The sequence below is a fragment of the Eptatretus burgeri genome, chromosome 9 (genome assembly GCF_056783735.1).
Source record: "Eptatretus burgeri isolate ZD-2024b chromosome 9, Ebu_testis_v1, whole genome shotgun sequence".
Classification (NCBI taxonomy): domain Eukaryota; kingdom Metazoa; phylum Chordata; class Myxini; order Myxiniformes; family Myxinidae; genus Eptatretus; species Eptatretus burgeri.
The window spans coordinates 75,951,119-75,967,708 of NC_140969.1; the positions used below are offsets into that span (position 1 = coordinate 75,951,119).

The 16,590-nt window shown below is 42.2% G+C and overlaps 1 protein-coding gene across 1 annotated transcript in view; it reads right to left on the reverse strand.

Moving 5' to 3' along the window:
• LOC147020387 (uncharacterized) overlaps positions 1-16,590 on the reverse strand; it is a 33,537-nt gene that overhangs the window by 8,441 nt on the left and 8,506 nt on the right. The window contains exons 2-3 of the mRNA XM_085895706.1: positions 10,680-10,726; positions 7,293-7,579 (exon numbers count right to left, since the gene is read on the reverse strand). Of these exons, the coding sequence (XP_085751832.1) occupies positions 7,293-7,579; positions 10,680-10,726 (334 nt within the window). The remainder of the gene's footprint in view (positions 1-7,292; positions 7,580-10,679; positions 10,727-16,590) is intronic.

A 16,590-nucleotide genomic window follows, 5' to 3' on the forward strand; every position in this document is an offset into this window, starting at 1 on the left:
CACCTGTACCTATGAAAACAACATAAAACCTCTACATTTGAAGGTTGGTTATCCCTCTTTTGAAGACGTAACTCTGTCACTATATTCTCCATGAATACCACAACACCAAGAAAATGTTTGTTGTTAGCAATCCATCCAGAACTGGAATCAGTTTTGTGATTAAATGGAACACGGGACTTGTGTTTGATTGCTCGATGAGGCCTTTTGCATATGTGTGCGTGTGTTTGTATGTGTGTGTGTGTGTGTGTGTGTGTGTGTGTGTGTGTGTGTGTGTGTGTGTGTATGTGTGTGTGTGTTTGTATGTGTGTGTGTGTGTGTGTGTGTGTGTGTGTGTGTGTGTGTGTGTGTGTGTGTGTGTGTGTGTGTGTGCGCGTGCGCGTGTGTTGTTTCGAAGAGCATCCCGGGCGCATGCGAGCCAGTAGGTAAATGGTATTGTTAGGAACAGAAAATGAAAAAACACGAGATGTGTGTTTGGGATGTCGATTTGGCTTGCTTGTCCCGGCCCTGGCTGACAGGTGGTGGAAGGCCATGGTGGAGTCAGACTCCGCCAATGGTTTCCCCCTCTCCTATTTGATTACACATCTTACATGCACTCCCTATGACGGTCCAGTACCACACTTCCCAGGATGCCAGATAATTTCAGAGATCGAATGACGATGTGCCGGGCCTTCATCTTGCTGATGGGAGCAGATCCCGTGAAGCACTGGCGAATTTTGCAAAGGTGCATCGTGAGGCAGCTTTAGCATCTCTGGACTCGGTGGAAATTGTCAAGGGGAGAAGATCCCTAAGCGCCATTTGTACGGATCTTGGAGTGTCTCCGTTGCCTCAAGATCCATGCGGTGGTCTGGGCCAAAGCTGTTCTCGGTGCCAGTGTGTTGAGGAAGAGGGGAGGAGTTCCCCACCCCATCCCCTTGTGGGAATGCGACATGAAGTAGGCTCAGCACCTCCTCGTGGTAGCACTGGGGTGGACCTAATGGTCTGGCCTCATTATCCAAACAGCTGTGGTACCTGCCAGACACAAAGACACTGTTCTGATTAACGATGACATGGACTTGCTGTTCTTCTTTCTGCATCTGGTTGAAATGGACACACATGATTTTTTCCTGGCACCAGAGCCCAAGCATTCCTCAAACAAGAACAGTATATGGTGCATAAAACAATCGAAGAAGCTTCTTGATCTGAATGTATCTGACATTTGCTCTTTATCCATGTAATTCCTGGCTGTGATAAAACCTCTAACCTGTTTGGATTGGGAAAGCGTTTGTCAGAAAAGATCAAGAGTGATTGATGCCCTGTTCTGTCAGCAGGCTAAAGTGTTCAGCCAAGCAGGAGTAGTGAAGCAGGACATCACTGCGGCAGGAGACAAAGCAATGGTATCTTCATATTGTGATGGTTATGGGAATGATCCCCATGCATTTCGAGACAATTAGGATTCGTGACTTAATTATTTAAAAAATTGGATTTGAATTGCTTTTGCAATTGGAAAGACGATAGCTTAGCATCTTCCTTCTTCCTCGTGTTTCCGACCATTGAGGGATGAATGGAAAAACGCATGTTGTGAGAGATGACGTGCGAATGATGTTTGTGGTGAAAAAATTTTTGGAATAAAGATTGAATGAAGAGTACAATGTGGGTGCTTGTGGAGCAGTACACACCCTCCTGTGGAGATGAATCCTCGCCTGCATTGGCGTTACATTAGAGGGGGTTCAGATGTTTTGCTACAGGAGGTCGTTCTGTGATTGGTGCTGTTGACAGAAAGTTTCTGATTTGCAAAGGAGCAAACGTTGATTGACAAAACAATGAGCGTGGCTCATTTGAGGTAGAGTTTTGTTGCGAAGAGCACCCGGGTGATCAGAGCCAGTATGCCGTGAGTAGGCTGTGAACCCAGAGGGGGCAGTCAAATTTAAATGGACCTGGGTACCCAGGAAAGGGAGCTGGAGCACCAATTGCCAGTGATGGCATCGCGGATTAAACCCGGGAGAGCTCCTCCTAGAACTTGGATAAGATAGCAGGTATGCTAGGCAGCAGCCCCTGTGACAAGGGGGTGCCATGTGCGAAATTCGTAGTAAGATAGGCCTGCAGGTGGAGCCACACTGACCAGGCACGATATTGTGCAATGACAGGGAAAGAAAATTTGAGGGCTGGGCCCTAATTTGATGAAGCACCAACGGTGCTGTTGATGGAAAGGATGACGGGTAAAATTGGTTGTAGAGAACCACTGTACGGGATGGGGGGTTTAATGATAATGAAGAAATAAGTCTTGTGATGTTAGAAATAGAGGAGGGATGCTCCCCCTTGGTACCATTGTTGTGTGTTTGCAGCCACTGGAATTACGGAGTTAGGTAAATGGATTTTGAGTGGACCAATTGTGTACAAAATTCTTTGTATAGGGTAAGCATGTCCACAATTGACCTACTCTGCCAGTGAGCATTGTGGTGCCACGCCACCTCATTAGTTTGGTGCACGTGCACAGATATTTCTTTTGTTTATCTGAGACACAAATCCTTGCCTTTTTGTAAAGAGGATTATTTTGGGAGGGAGATGGTTTGTGAGTTCGAATATTCAATTTCTCTTTCATCCTTCTGTCTATCAATCCATTTTTTGACCGTGATTTAAGGCCAGCTACCCATCCATTGCCGGTCCCTCACCCTTGCCTTTCAAACCCTGTAACTCTCATGGAAACTTCACTTCACCTGAATGTACCCTTTCGTTTCTCCATCTCAAACCTCAAACTCCTCCACTCGTCCTTTCGCCTCAAAACCCCTACTTTATACCAAGCCTTCAAACTTTCCTCCCTCCTTTTCAATTTAAGATCCTACACCATCCCCCAATGGCACATGCCATGAATTACTCCTATTGACTCATACAAAGATATCTTAATCTTGTGTAAATCACCATGGAAAATAAATACAGTAATACTCGTTCTTTTCAATTCCTGCAAAACCCCCCATTTAAACACAATAGAGGTAATCATTAGCCCAGCAGTGGTCTCTTCGTTCTTTTCATTTCTTCCAAAGCAACACATGAAGTGCAAAAGGATCATGAGCTATACAGCTATTCATAAACATAACGTGTGTGTCATATGCGTTAAACTCATGTGTGTTCAAAAACAACAGCAGCTCATCCACCCACCCCCCACCCCTCCGCTCAGCAGTTGTGCAAGGCAGAACATATAAAACTCCATTGAGAGCAGATATGTTTGACCTCCATGGGGAGTGGATGTGGAAACCTCTGAATGAAGTTTGTGAAAATGAAATATTTGAATATATTGTTGGTGTGAATGTGTGAATAAAGTTGGTGGTGAAGAACTTGAACTCTTCACGCTCATGAGATTCTGAGCGGCATTTTTCCAAGGAGATCTTGGCTCTGCTGTTGAGGAATTTCCACATAGATCGACTAGTGTTCTCATGAATCAAGCATCTGCTCCATCACGTGTCTTGATCCACTAAGCGCTTCAGTCTGCCAGGTGCTTTGATTCTCTACTCGTCTTGCCTGCCAGTAGCTCTTGACTTTCGACACTCCACTCGCCCCATCTGCTGGGAGGTTTTGTCCGGTTATTCATCAATCCACTACATGTCTTATTTGCCAGGAATGCTCTCGACTCATCTTATTTGCCGAGACGTTTCCATGTGTCTCTCGACTCTGCTCTCAACACATCTAATGTGCTGGGACTTATAATTCATCTCGCTCTCGTCCAACAAGCTTTCCTTACCACAAGTCCTTTGGCAAAGTCTGTGCTCATGTCTGCATGAGTCAGAAAGGGGGAGTTTGCACATTGCACGAGTTTGCACAGGGCATGAGCTGCACTGTCTGTTTAGACTGCGAGCACCACCAAGGGGGAGCTTGCACATTGTGAAGGTCTACAAGTATCACGAGCTGACACACATCTGCAGATGCTTTGCTCTGCACTCCATCTTGGTTCTTCCTCTCTACTTTTCCCCAGAATAATCGATGATGCACCATGTCCTGTTTATATACTAAATTAAGACTGTGTAAGTGGGCTCTGTAATTGTGAAGAATAATGACTGTTCTCTTCTGCCTTTTCATTGTGATTTCTCTCCATATATTGTAAATACATGCTTATATTTGCTACCGTAAATACCTGCCATTGCTGATTGAATAAACCTTGTAGTGCTTGTTGAAAAAGTGTGTTGGTTGAACTGTGAAACATTCCCGGCCTGCTCGCTTTTGTCCTTCCTCCATTGGTCTCATATAGTGTGTAAGTTGAAGAGATGGGAAGTTTTGCCCCACTGATTGGCTCTGTGATTAGTCAACAGCCATCCATGGTTCGCTTGGCTGCACATGATAAATAGACAGGGGCTGTTGAGGGCATGACCCCAAATTAGGGCTGCAGCACCAACAGTAAGGTAATGTGTAACCAAGGAGCCAAAATTCTGCGAGGATTGGCGGTTCTTATATCGCCAGCCACGGTTACCTAGCAACCTGTCGGACTTCAGTTTTCTATGGCCAGAGGTCGGGTAAAGGTCCGAGGAGCTCCCTAGTGATAACCCCAGACCCCGGTACCCTGACAATATTTCTAACTTGGTTCCTTCTGTACGAGTGTTTGGATGCAAAACTCAGTTTGATATCTTTGCATACCTGTGCACGATAGCTGATCCAAAGTGCAGAACGAAAGGCTATGCAGATAGTTTTATCCCTCATGCTGTCTTGCTTTGGAATACACTACCTTTAACGTGCTTCCCATTCTCCTATGGTCTACCCAGCTTTCAGAGGAATGTCAATTTCTACTTCTTCCATGCTTGAGGTAACATCGCATTTCACCTGACTTTGCTACTTCCTGTGTCTTGGATATTTTGTTGTTATTTTTTCTTTCCTTTTTTGGAGTTTTGCTTTATCCTTTTCTTTATCTTTATCTAACCTTCCCTTAGCCTTTTCATAAAGGTAGAACATTTAAATTTAATGAAAAAACATATGTGTGTCTACGACCTTAAAGAGGGAATAATTTGTAAATTTGATTTAAAAAAAAAGAAATAACAGGAGTAATATGCAATATTACAAGCATTGAAAATAATTTCAGCATGGTTGAGTAGTTGTGCTCTGTAATCCACATTCAATGCATCTACAAGCACAATACAAGTGTTAGTTTGGTTTCTCAGATGAGACATATCACCTCAGAGCAAAGATGTCATGAAATGCTGATATTTGGTGGCCATCTTGGATTTATGCAAATTATACATATTTCTGCAACAGAGATTTCTTCGGACTTTTAGTATGGTGTTCTGAGAACCCCATATAAATGCATTGTCGAAAAAAAACCTGTTGCAATTTGTTCCAAGGCAAACCTTATTTTGCCTGAACTAAAAGGCCTTTGCTGACTGTGGGTATCTGATTTTCAAAAGACAAGCTTGTATTGATGGAGGATGGTCGATCTCTATCTGGCTTTGATGTCCAACATTGCTATGTCATTGGCCCAGGAGACGTCATGGCTCATGGTATTGCCTAGACGTTTAAAAGACTGAACCTCTTCCAGTGGCTGTCCATGGAAATAGATTGATTGATTAGTTTGACCATCCTTCCAGAGTAACAGGTGGGAGACCATGAGATTTTCCATTATGGGAGGACATGTTCCATTTATTACACCAACATCTAATGAATCCCAGATCAGCAGAGAGTGACACAACTGAAGTTTGATTATCATTGGGATGGGATACTGCATGACACAGTGTGGAGTTATCTGCAAAAAAAGAAGAGAAGGTTTTAAAGATCCTCAGAGAGATCATTTATAGAGATGAGGAACAAGAATGGACCCAAAACACTGTCTTGGGGAAACTTAGCCTCCACTTAGAGAGGGGAGGAAAGGGTTCTGTTGATGGCAACACTTTGACTGCATATCTGCATGAGTGGAGGATGTCAGATATCCAAGAATGAGGGCAGATTTGTATGCAACAGGCAGAGAGCTTGGCAAGCAAATCAGGTTGTCAGACCATATGGTATTCGGTAGATATATCCAAGGAGATGGTCCCAACCTCTCATTTGAGATTTAGGGAACCCAAGTAATGCTGGGAGAGGAGCATCAGCATGTGCAGGATGAGTGAGCGGCTGGAATCCTAACTCATGGACAGAGATTCGGCTGTTGGAAAAGAGATAGACTTGACTGGAAAACAGACAGATAAAGATCAACAGCAATGATGAATTCCATGAATGTGCTTGTAATTGGAAGCAAGCTCACTCGCTTGTTGTTGATTGGATCTGTTTTTGAACTCTTCTTGGAGATTAAAGTTATGCTTACCAACTTCAAAGCTGATGTGAGTCAGCCAAAAGAGGACAGAATGAATACGGCTGCCAAAGGGGAAGCAAGAATGACAGAGCAGGATTTAAGAACATGGGCAATGATGCCATCTGGGTCGATTACAGAATCAAGGTCAAAGTTGGACAGAACTTCCTCTATTTTTTTCGGTTAAGAGGGATAAAAAGTCCTGGAGACTGTGTGTGTGTGTGTGTGTGTGTGTGTGTGTGTGTGTGTGTGTGTGTGTGTGTGTGTGTGTGTGTGTGTGTGTGTGTGTGTGTGTGTGTGTGTGTGTGTGTGTGTGTGTGTGTGTGTGTGTGTGTCGGGGGGGGCGCTGAGCAGGGAGTAAGATGAGGACAGAGTGTGATGGTTTTGGTACATGAGATTTGGAGGTAAACACAGTCGGTTTTAACATTCTGCCATATCTTATGTGGAGTCTGCAATAATGTCGGTTCAGTTGAGGGAACAGATACAGGGGTGCCATACACCAGTGACTGACTTGAAAACGTGCCACCATAGCATTGGAGGAAGGAGGCTGGTTGGAGACCTCAGTCTGGAGATTTGCAAAATGGTGTTTTCTGGCATGCCTCAGGATGTACACAGCCTTACAGTTGTGAGCGTTACAGAATTAACTAAAGTTATCCTCAGTTGGGTTAGTTTTCTACAGTGAGACTGCAAGCTGCTTGACTGCAGCCTCCTCACTATAGGATTTAGTGCACCAGGGCCAAGAAAATGGATAGGACAGCTGCAGATGGAATGGGATAAACTGATGCATGGGAAAAAGTTGGCTTTTGGGGATGTTTAATTATCTCACTTTTGAATCACTTTCCATCCTGGTCTTTCCCACCATGGCTTGTGGCTGTGTATTCCTATATCACACGATTTATTACCAATAGCTTTGTTGTGATGCTTCCCTCCAAAAATGAATTAACAATTAATTTATATATTATCAGCAAGATATCATTATATTTGCTTCATCTCATGAAGTTATGTATTTTTTATTTCATATCTTTTTTTATTATTAATGTTGTGCATTTTCTCTTACCTTTTTTTGAAATTTCCAAAAAATATCTGACTTAATGGTGAGCTTGCATGGCAAGGCGGCTGTACCATCTACTTCTGCTTTCACCCAGTGTGTTTCTCTTGGTAGAAATTCGCCTGATCTTGAATTGTTCCTGCCTTCTCTTGTTTCAACCTCATTTACCTTCTTCATAGGTTTTCCCATTTCCATTTTTATCCCATCTTCAGTCTCATTCTGTTTTTTCTCCTCTATTGGTTGATCTTTTTTCAATTCTGCTAACACACTCCTCTTCTGTAATGGTTTGTCATGACCTGTCAAATACAAAGTGTACTGTTTAACAATTTAATTACAAAATAATAATGCCAGTTTTTTTAACAAATGAAAGAACACACAAAATGTTTTCAAAAAGAACCAAAAAAACCACAATATTGTTGATGTAAAAGTCATTTGACATAATCAAAGACCAAGTTTTACAAAAAGCAATAAAACATCATTTTTGAAGCAATCATTCTGTCAGCAGAGAAAATAAAAAAAACTAATATAAACAAGGGGTACCAACTAACGGTTTTTTGAAATCCAACTGATGGTTTTGACCAAACTTGTATGTGCAGGATTGCAAAAGTAGGAAAATACAAAATCACACAAGTCTGAGTTAATTTCACATCAGTGTGTTATGCATCCTGTCTAACTGAAAATAGAAAACTGGCATCAGAGTTGTTCCACATAAAAATGCACAGCAAGGAATTCAACAGAACAAGCACACATCACATTTCAAATGTAGACCCAGTCCATGCATGCAATACAAATGAAGAATAAAAGAACAATATGAAGTACTATTTGTGAATTAAAAGTAAAGATGCATAAATAATGCACACAACAAATAAATGAAGTACGCACATCCTACTGATCACATGGAAGATATGGGATCAACATCTGCACAGAATAAAACTGATGTAATTTAATGTGACACTGGTATTGTGCATGTGTGGGCAGAGTGTTGGGAATGTTGGCATTGTTGTTTGTTTTTTGCATCAGAGGCATAGTCACCCACACCCTCAGAAAATGACATATCGGAGCTAGGTGCTGCATATAAAAGAAGAAGATGAAGACAAATAAAAACTTAACATCTGCAATCACAAAGCGATTGCCAAGGGTAAACATCCCCGGATGGGTGAGAACCACTCTTGGCCCATGATCCAATGATGGCCCATGTTATTATTTTTGGACCACCACATGTCCTTGACCTTCAACATTTAGGGATAGTGTGTCAAACATGAAAATGTGTCCCCATATACAATGTAGTCAAAAAAACTCAATACCATGAAAATCGGAGGAAAATTACTGAAGTTATGATCAAAAAGGTGTTTTTGTTCATTCAGTCACAATACGAAAAACAAAGGTCAAGAACAGGAATTAAATATTAGGTGCACATCCTCTGTGCAGGTACACTAGTATGATGCAAGAATATTTTGGAAGGAAGGGCAAGCGGTCTTTGAGATTCTGCGTTGGCAAAACTGAGCGACGACAAAGATCACGTTATATTTTTCAGAGTACCATTTGACCTTGACCTTTAATGGGGAGGGGTGTGATATAAATGAAACTAAATGCAACTTGTTCTAGGCTATCTCAGGAGGGCAATTTTGTTTTGATCGGTCAAACCTAAGGGGAGTTTTCATGAAGAAGGTAAAAACGACCCTGATTGGGTCATGACGTTCAAAAGAATCGTGGTAATACCTTTGAACGCTCACCTAGAAGAAGAACGATACTGAGAAGAAAGTCAACATGGGACGGAATCAACAAAATGTACCAATGAACAAACACTACCAAACAAACACCTATTTTGGGGGGCAACCCCCCACCCACCCCCAATACACTCCCTGAGACCATGATTTTTTAAATAGCATGAACAAAGTTTAGTACATCATGGGTGATAAAGGTTGTGGTCAATTTTTATTGAAATCAGGTATGTGTATTCTGAGAAAAAAAGAAATACCTCTTTTGGGGGGCAACCCCCCCATCCCCCACCAAAGACCCTTTCGACGCCTATGATGTAAATTAAGTGCAAATGTGACTTTCTCTAGGCTATCTATGAAGGACAATTTTGTTCTGGACGGACAAACCTTCATTGAGTTTTGGTGTAAAATGTTAAAATGACTATAATTGGGTAATGATTGTAAAAACAGATTAAGGTCAAAACCATTATGTCAACCCCGCATACTTTTTATTCCAATTATTGATGCAAAATTTCATTCTGAATATCCTTGGACATTGGCAAAAAAATAAAGGGAGAAACACCGAAATAGTGGTTTCATATACCTGTGGGTGTAAGACCTTGACCTCTTTCTAACCCAGAGGGGAATGATGTAAATGAAGAGTAGATGTGACTTGCTCTCGGCTATCGAGAGAGAGCAATTTCATTCCGATCAGCAAACCTTGGTCGAGTTTTGTTGAAACATGTTAAAATATCTATAATTAGGTTATGACCCTAAAATTATGTAACGTGCAAAACAATTTATGTCACCCACACATATTTTGTATTCACATTATCAAGGCAAAATTTAATTCCTATAGTCCCAGTCGGCTCTGAGATGCAGCTCGGGAATTTATAAAGCTTGGAAATTGTAAGTTTGTGAGCAAAGGAAAAAAAAAATTTCTTCTAAATGGTGGTTTAGTTCTCCTCGGATCTGAAGAAACTATGGTACAATTAAAATTGCTGGTGTAAATTACAGAAACAAACCCTGCAACAGCAATAAACCTTCCACGATGCCCGATGGCCTAAGTCCTATGCTTTCGGGGAAGGCTTTTCGAAGAAATAGAAGAAAGCTGTGAAAGGGTCAATAATGAGCTTGAACAGGGCATCATTACAATGGGCTAGAAGCAATTGAAAGGAAACATGGTTCCAATATCTAGCAGGGCAAAGGCAAGAAAGAACAAGATAATAAACCAATCCCTTTAGGTTGAGCGACATCTACAAAGTGAACTGCACGTGCACAGTCATGCACGTCATTTCTCCAAGACAGAAGTTCCAGGATGAAATGGTCATGATACTTAAGATGAAGGACAACAATTGGTTCATGCAAACACTACCATCGGTATTGTTTAAGATATGAGAGATATCAGGGAATAAGTTATGATGCCATATTTATTATTATTAATAATTTTTCACTATCTTCAATTGCACTCGTTTAACCATTATGTAAATACTCCTCTCAGATTGTGCAAATTACTGGTTGTTTTTAAACCGATTGTGAAATGTAATTTCAAATATTAAAGCTCAAAATTTTCAGCAATGTATGCATTTTTCGTGGAAGGTGGAAATTCAGCAACAACCTATTCTTTCACACTGGGAGGCATACATTCCATTAATGTGTCCACACTGTAATTCCATGGGATAATGCAATGCAAACTCACAAATGAGAAGAAACAGCACAATGGAGTAAGTTGGCATTTTGTACGCACTAAAGTCAGACAGGGAATGGAAACGTGCAAAGAATGTTAGACACAGAAAAATAAAATGTGACCGACAGAAATGTACAATGATTCGAATATTCCAGAGCATGTAACTTGTTTCAATCTCTCATACAAGTCATTCTATTACCCCTTTGCTGTATATGTACATCCTGCCTAAAAGTAAAGGGTATGCCTGTCATTTACATTCCATTTAATGTTTCTTAACTCAACTTGGATTATGTAACACCGACTCGAGAATGGCAAATACACACTACTCTGAGCTGTTCAGCCTGTGTTCAAATCTCCACTCAGAACCTTTGAAGAATGTGCTGATGTAGCACAGGGTTTCACGTTTCGTGGTGACCATTCAAATTAAGAGGACTCGTTGTATGTGTGTAATATATATATATATATATATATATATATATATATATATATATATATATATATATATATATATATATATATATATATATGGAGCTGTTGAACAGCTCCCAAGATGAGAGCAGCCATTTTTAGTAGGATTACCTTTTCTTAATTGAATGTAGCATTTCATTGAGGAAGCCAAAGCATTTTAAATGCTCTCAGTAAGCTACAGTTTTTGACTGTTGGTAATCAAAGCAAGTCGGATATATATATATATATATATATATATATATATATATATATATATATATATATATATATATATATATATATATATATATCTCTATCTCTATCTCTATCTCTATCTCTATCTCTATCTCTATCTCTATCTCTATCTCTATCTCTATCTCTATCTCTATCTCTCTCTCTCTCTCTCTCTCTCTCTCTCTCTCTCTCTCTCTCTCTCTCTCTCTCTCTCTCTCTCTCTCTCTCTCTCTCTCTCTCTCTCTCCCTCCCTCCCTCCCTCTCTCTCTCTGTCTCTGTCTCTTTGTCGTGCAGCTGAACATCTGGCTTTCTTGTTGGCCCTTGTAACAACATTCTTTGAGCCTTGAGCTCAGAGAAGCCCAATCATAAATCAGCACTGTTTTGGTATTGTTCAAAAGGGAACATCTTGCAGTAGAATGAGACGATAATATATATATATATATATATATATATATATATATATATATATATATATATATATATATATATATTGTGATAAAGATCTGCCTGATCAATAACAGATCTTCTTGCTTGTGAAAAGATAAATGCTTTGTCAGGCCAGGAGAGAATATTTGCTGGGGTGTTGTTATTTTCAAAGAAAACGATATCTTACAAAGGAAATATAAAGCTGATATGATGGAAGTTGGGGAAATCATGAAAACAGATGAGCAGGAAAAGTATATATAAAGTAAACCAAACTGCTTGCAGGCCAGAGTTTGACTGAGCTGGTATACTGTAGGTATTCTGTGCCTTTCTACTCTCGTGTACACTTTTGATGCGTATTAAAAGCTCTTCTCTACGACGATTGGTGTAGTCATTGCATGATTGCAGACCCTGATCTCGACGTTTTGGCGTAGTTGGCAAGGGGTAAAAACAGAGCAAAGGAGGGGAACTTCTTGCTTGGTGAGACAAAAAGAGGACAGCAGCCGGCCGGCTTAAAGATAAGGTGAGAACTGCCTCTTTTTCTCGCACCGGGACATACAGGTTCGCTGCTCTTTGTGATCTGTACTTATCTTAAAAGAACGAGAAAAGAGGGAGCTTTGTGCGCATCAAAAAGAAGGGTACCCCGGGGGGTTAAGTGTTCGCAGGGGGGAGTTGCAGGTGATGCTTACAGGCTCATCTAAGAAATCCCTGGAGAACAATGTCTAAAGGGGAGATTGCAAGGTACAAACCCTGGGAGGGTAATCTGAGAAATCTCCAAGAGACAAGGTATTTCTCTGGGAGATTGAGGACGTGGAAGGTGTGCAAGGGATTGTGAGGGTTCGTGGAAAGGTGTGAAAGACACCAAACCCAACCCGAGACCACCCCAGGCAAAACACTGACCAGTCCAAGAATACTCGAGAAATGATTCAGGGAAAGTGGGAAAATAAAGCTGTAACGGAAATTATGGACCTCGGTCATGTGATCAATTAGAATCATGCTATTAATGAATATAAAAGTACCCATATGCATTCCCAGAATAAGATTCGTTAAGATATGCATTTGTGAATAAGCCCAAACCAAACTTGAAGCTTGTAAGATGTGTAGGGAAGAAGCATGTGACAAATAAATAATGTTGGAAAAATAAAAAGAAAAGTTGTAAGTGTTAAGATTAAAAGAATAAGTTGAGAAAACGTCTTGCCCCACCCGTGCAAATGCAGTGCACAGAGCGGGGAAATCAAGAGAGAATACCAGGTAACCCATCTGAGGGTTTCCTTAATCCTTCGAGGTTCTGTCCAAACCTGGAAGGTACGAGGTCGCTGGCCACGACTTTTGCCTTCCCGGTGAGGAGGTGGCGGAAAAACGCAGGTGGAAGGGAAGGTTACAGTGCAGCAAACTCAAAATCGGTAAAATATCCATTAAAAGAACAGGAATTGAGATTAGTTCTGATGTGATAATATTTGGAAATTTAAAGCGAGGTGCTGAAAGAACAGCGGACGAAGCTAGGCTGCTCGTGAAAACGATGCGTTTAAATGGAAGGTGGGAGGGAATGATAACCCACAGAGGGAAGGATGCCCCATTGTGAGAATGATAACCCACAGAGGGAAGGATGCCCCATTGTGAAGTGGAGGAATGTGTGCGCCTTGCCTGAATGGTAAAGGTGGGGGTCGTGTTCCTCTTTGAGAGTTTTTTAACGACTCAAAAACGAGTCAACGGGAAAATTTGTGGCAGATGTGCCAAAGAAAGCCTTGATTGTGATCTCCAAGTCCCGGAGTCCAAACAACACGAATTGAATTGAGAATTATTTAATCGCGGTTGGAAATAAATAAAAGGTAATTTAATATAGAGTCAAATAGTTCTGAAATGTGTCTAAATTAATTTGTATACGTTTTGATGTGTGGGTCGAACGCGTACGCAGTTTGTTGTGGATATGGAGATGGGGAGAGACGCGGGACCAATGTGCGAAGGAAGGAGGGGTAGGATAAAAGGTGGGGGCGAGCTGTGTCGAAGTGCACATGCTGTGCCCAGAGGCGTGCTGTGTCTTCACTCGTCGGTGAATGAAACAATGACATCCAAGAACCAGGACAAAGACATTAGGCAAGCTGCAGAAATGTTTTTGGGGGAAATGACTAGTGGTCTTTGAACACGCGTCCATTGCGGACCTCGTCACGGAGCATTAATCCTCTGCCTGGCGCGATCAAGTTTTTTGTACGAAAGTGGACAGATGAGCATGTTTGTTGTCCTTATATGAGCCTCTATCTGTCAGGATAAATTATTTGGATTAAAATTGACCATAAAAGCGGGTTATCGTGCTGAATGTGTTGGTGCCCTGCTGTGAAGTGCGGGCTGTGCGCGATTTTTGCTTGGGAGAGTCGGGCTGCGTGAAGTTTGCCTGAATACGGGGAGAAGCTTTGGAAAAGAAAATTTTTTAATTTTTTAACCGAGTGAGGCACGAAAATTATCAACACGGTTGGTTGCATTATTATTGTGAGGAGCTCGGTTTTACAATCAATTGTGGTTGGCATCTGTGGTTGAATGTACAAAGTAAGCCGTGTGTGGAGCCCTCGAAGGAGGGAGGGCTGTCCGGTGTGCGAGATGGAGTACGAAGCACGAGTGTGGTCAACATCTGGGCCGCATTGAAATCAGCCGTGCCGAGGGTGCTGTGTAAATTTTCGAAGCAGTTCATCCTGGCCTTGTAAGTTTGCAAGTACACATGTGCAAATGGACAAGACCATTGTGTGCTGGACCCTGAGTAAATTCTACAATGTGCCAACCCCCGACAGCCCCCTGCACCTCCGAAGAGTCTGGAGGTATGGCTGCCCTTTGAGCGGTGCAGCCTCGATTCAAATCTCAACGCAGCTCTAAACTGCCATCCTGGTGTTTCACATGCACTGTGAGATCTGCTAACATCGGTTCGTGAACATTAAAGATCCCACGATGCTTTTTGCGAAGAGTCAGCAAGTTATTGCAGGTACCCTGAACATTAAGCTACAAAACTGCTGCTCGAACGTGCAGGGGCACAGCTGCTGTCAGGATTGGAATGGGTCGGGACTCAAGTCGTCAGTTGTGTGCAGTACGTGGCGACAGATGAGTATCAATTGTCACAAGGACGTGTTCGTGCAAATGATGCAGTGTCCCTCCACCGATACACACATTGGAATAAATAATCTCACCGACCTGGGTGGAATGACAGGCTGAGTCAACCTCAGGAACCAGGGATACTGAGAGTCAGGAGTCGCCAAGAGCCACAAACAATAGACATTGTGCTCTGACGGTTTGAAAGAGGAAATGCAAATTGTGCAAGTGAGGTGCGGAGTGTGTGTTGGGATTTACTTTAGGCTCATGTAAAGGAAAATTGAGAATTTGGCAGATTTTAAAAACAATTACCATGACATGTTTGAATGAAGAATGAGTTAAAATCGCAACCGTGGCTGTGGACATAATTACATACACAACTCAGCCGGGAACAGAGGAAAATATTTTATTTTATTTTATTTTGGGCAGCACCAAATGCTTTGCAGAAGTGTGGTCCAAATGGATGAATGGATGATATCTGATTAGGCAGTGTTGGTTGACTCACTGCTGGAGTAAAATGTGGTAATCGAAAGATGTCCGATACTGGACATAACTGTCAGGGTATGTAGTGTACACTGAGAATAACATCTTGGAAAGTGATTCTGTGCTAATTGCGGTATGCAATCTAGCCGAGGGTGAAAGCATATTCCTGATATGTGTATACTGTACAGATGACACAATGTAGGGGAACTGTGGAAATAAGAGGATATTTAATGTCGCAAAGTAGGCTAGTCAAGAATAGTTAAATCAATAGTAATATATTGAGCACATATGAAGAAAAAAAACTACAACAACGACATCCTCCCTGGTACCTTCCACCATTGGCCTTTCCGATGGGAATACGTGCCGAGCGCCTGTGGGGGAGTTATTTAGCAATCAACGCGACCTAACTACCTGGTGCTTGCAGCGGTATCGAGTTGCAGGTTCAAGTACCATCGAGCCGGATTGTCAAGGATTGCACGAGGCAGGAAGGTCCAAGGAAGCTTCTCACCTCCAGCTCACCTTCCCTCCGAGGGGGGAGTATCAATAACGACCCAACGGGGTCCCTTTTTTGGGGAGGGGGGTGTGTCTGGTGGGGGCCAGTCCTTAAGCAGCATCTGTATGGGTGCTTGTGTATAAATTTCCATTTATTTTATGACTCTGCCCTTATATGCTTCTTATGGGCTTCATGATGGTTCCCAGGGAGCCACTGGGTTGTCTGGACCGCCTGGAGAAGCGGGAGGCAGTGGAACTGTTGGTGGTTCAGATCCTATCTGACCTCCAGGCCCAAGTGGTCATGATGGCATGATTGGCCCTCAGGGCAATGCGGGAGACAGGGGTCTGCAAAGGGAGTCTGCAACACCAGGACGCCAAGGGGCGATTGGGATAATTACACCATCAGGATCGTCTGGGTCAGTGGGTGAGCAAATGGTGGGTGCAGGTGAGCACATCCATCTGTGGTGAAGGTAGTGGTGTGAACCCATGGGTCGCTTCGGGCAGGCAGAATTCACATCTTTGTTTACGTTGAGATCTGAATTTGTTGTCTTCTGACGTCAGCATCGGTTGGTATTTTAAAAACGCGTTTTTCATATCATAGCAGCCACCGTACCTGGGAAGGTTCTCTGTGCATTGTATTGTCATAATGGTAGACCGTGGGGCTATGTACGCTCTCTGATGACGACCAACTTATGAATGGGAAAGAAGGGTGCGGTCGGTGGAACTGACTCTACTGCTCCCTCTAGCGGTCCTGCTTGCTGCTGATACCCAG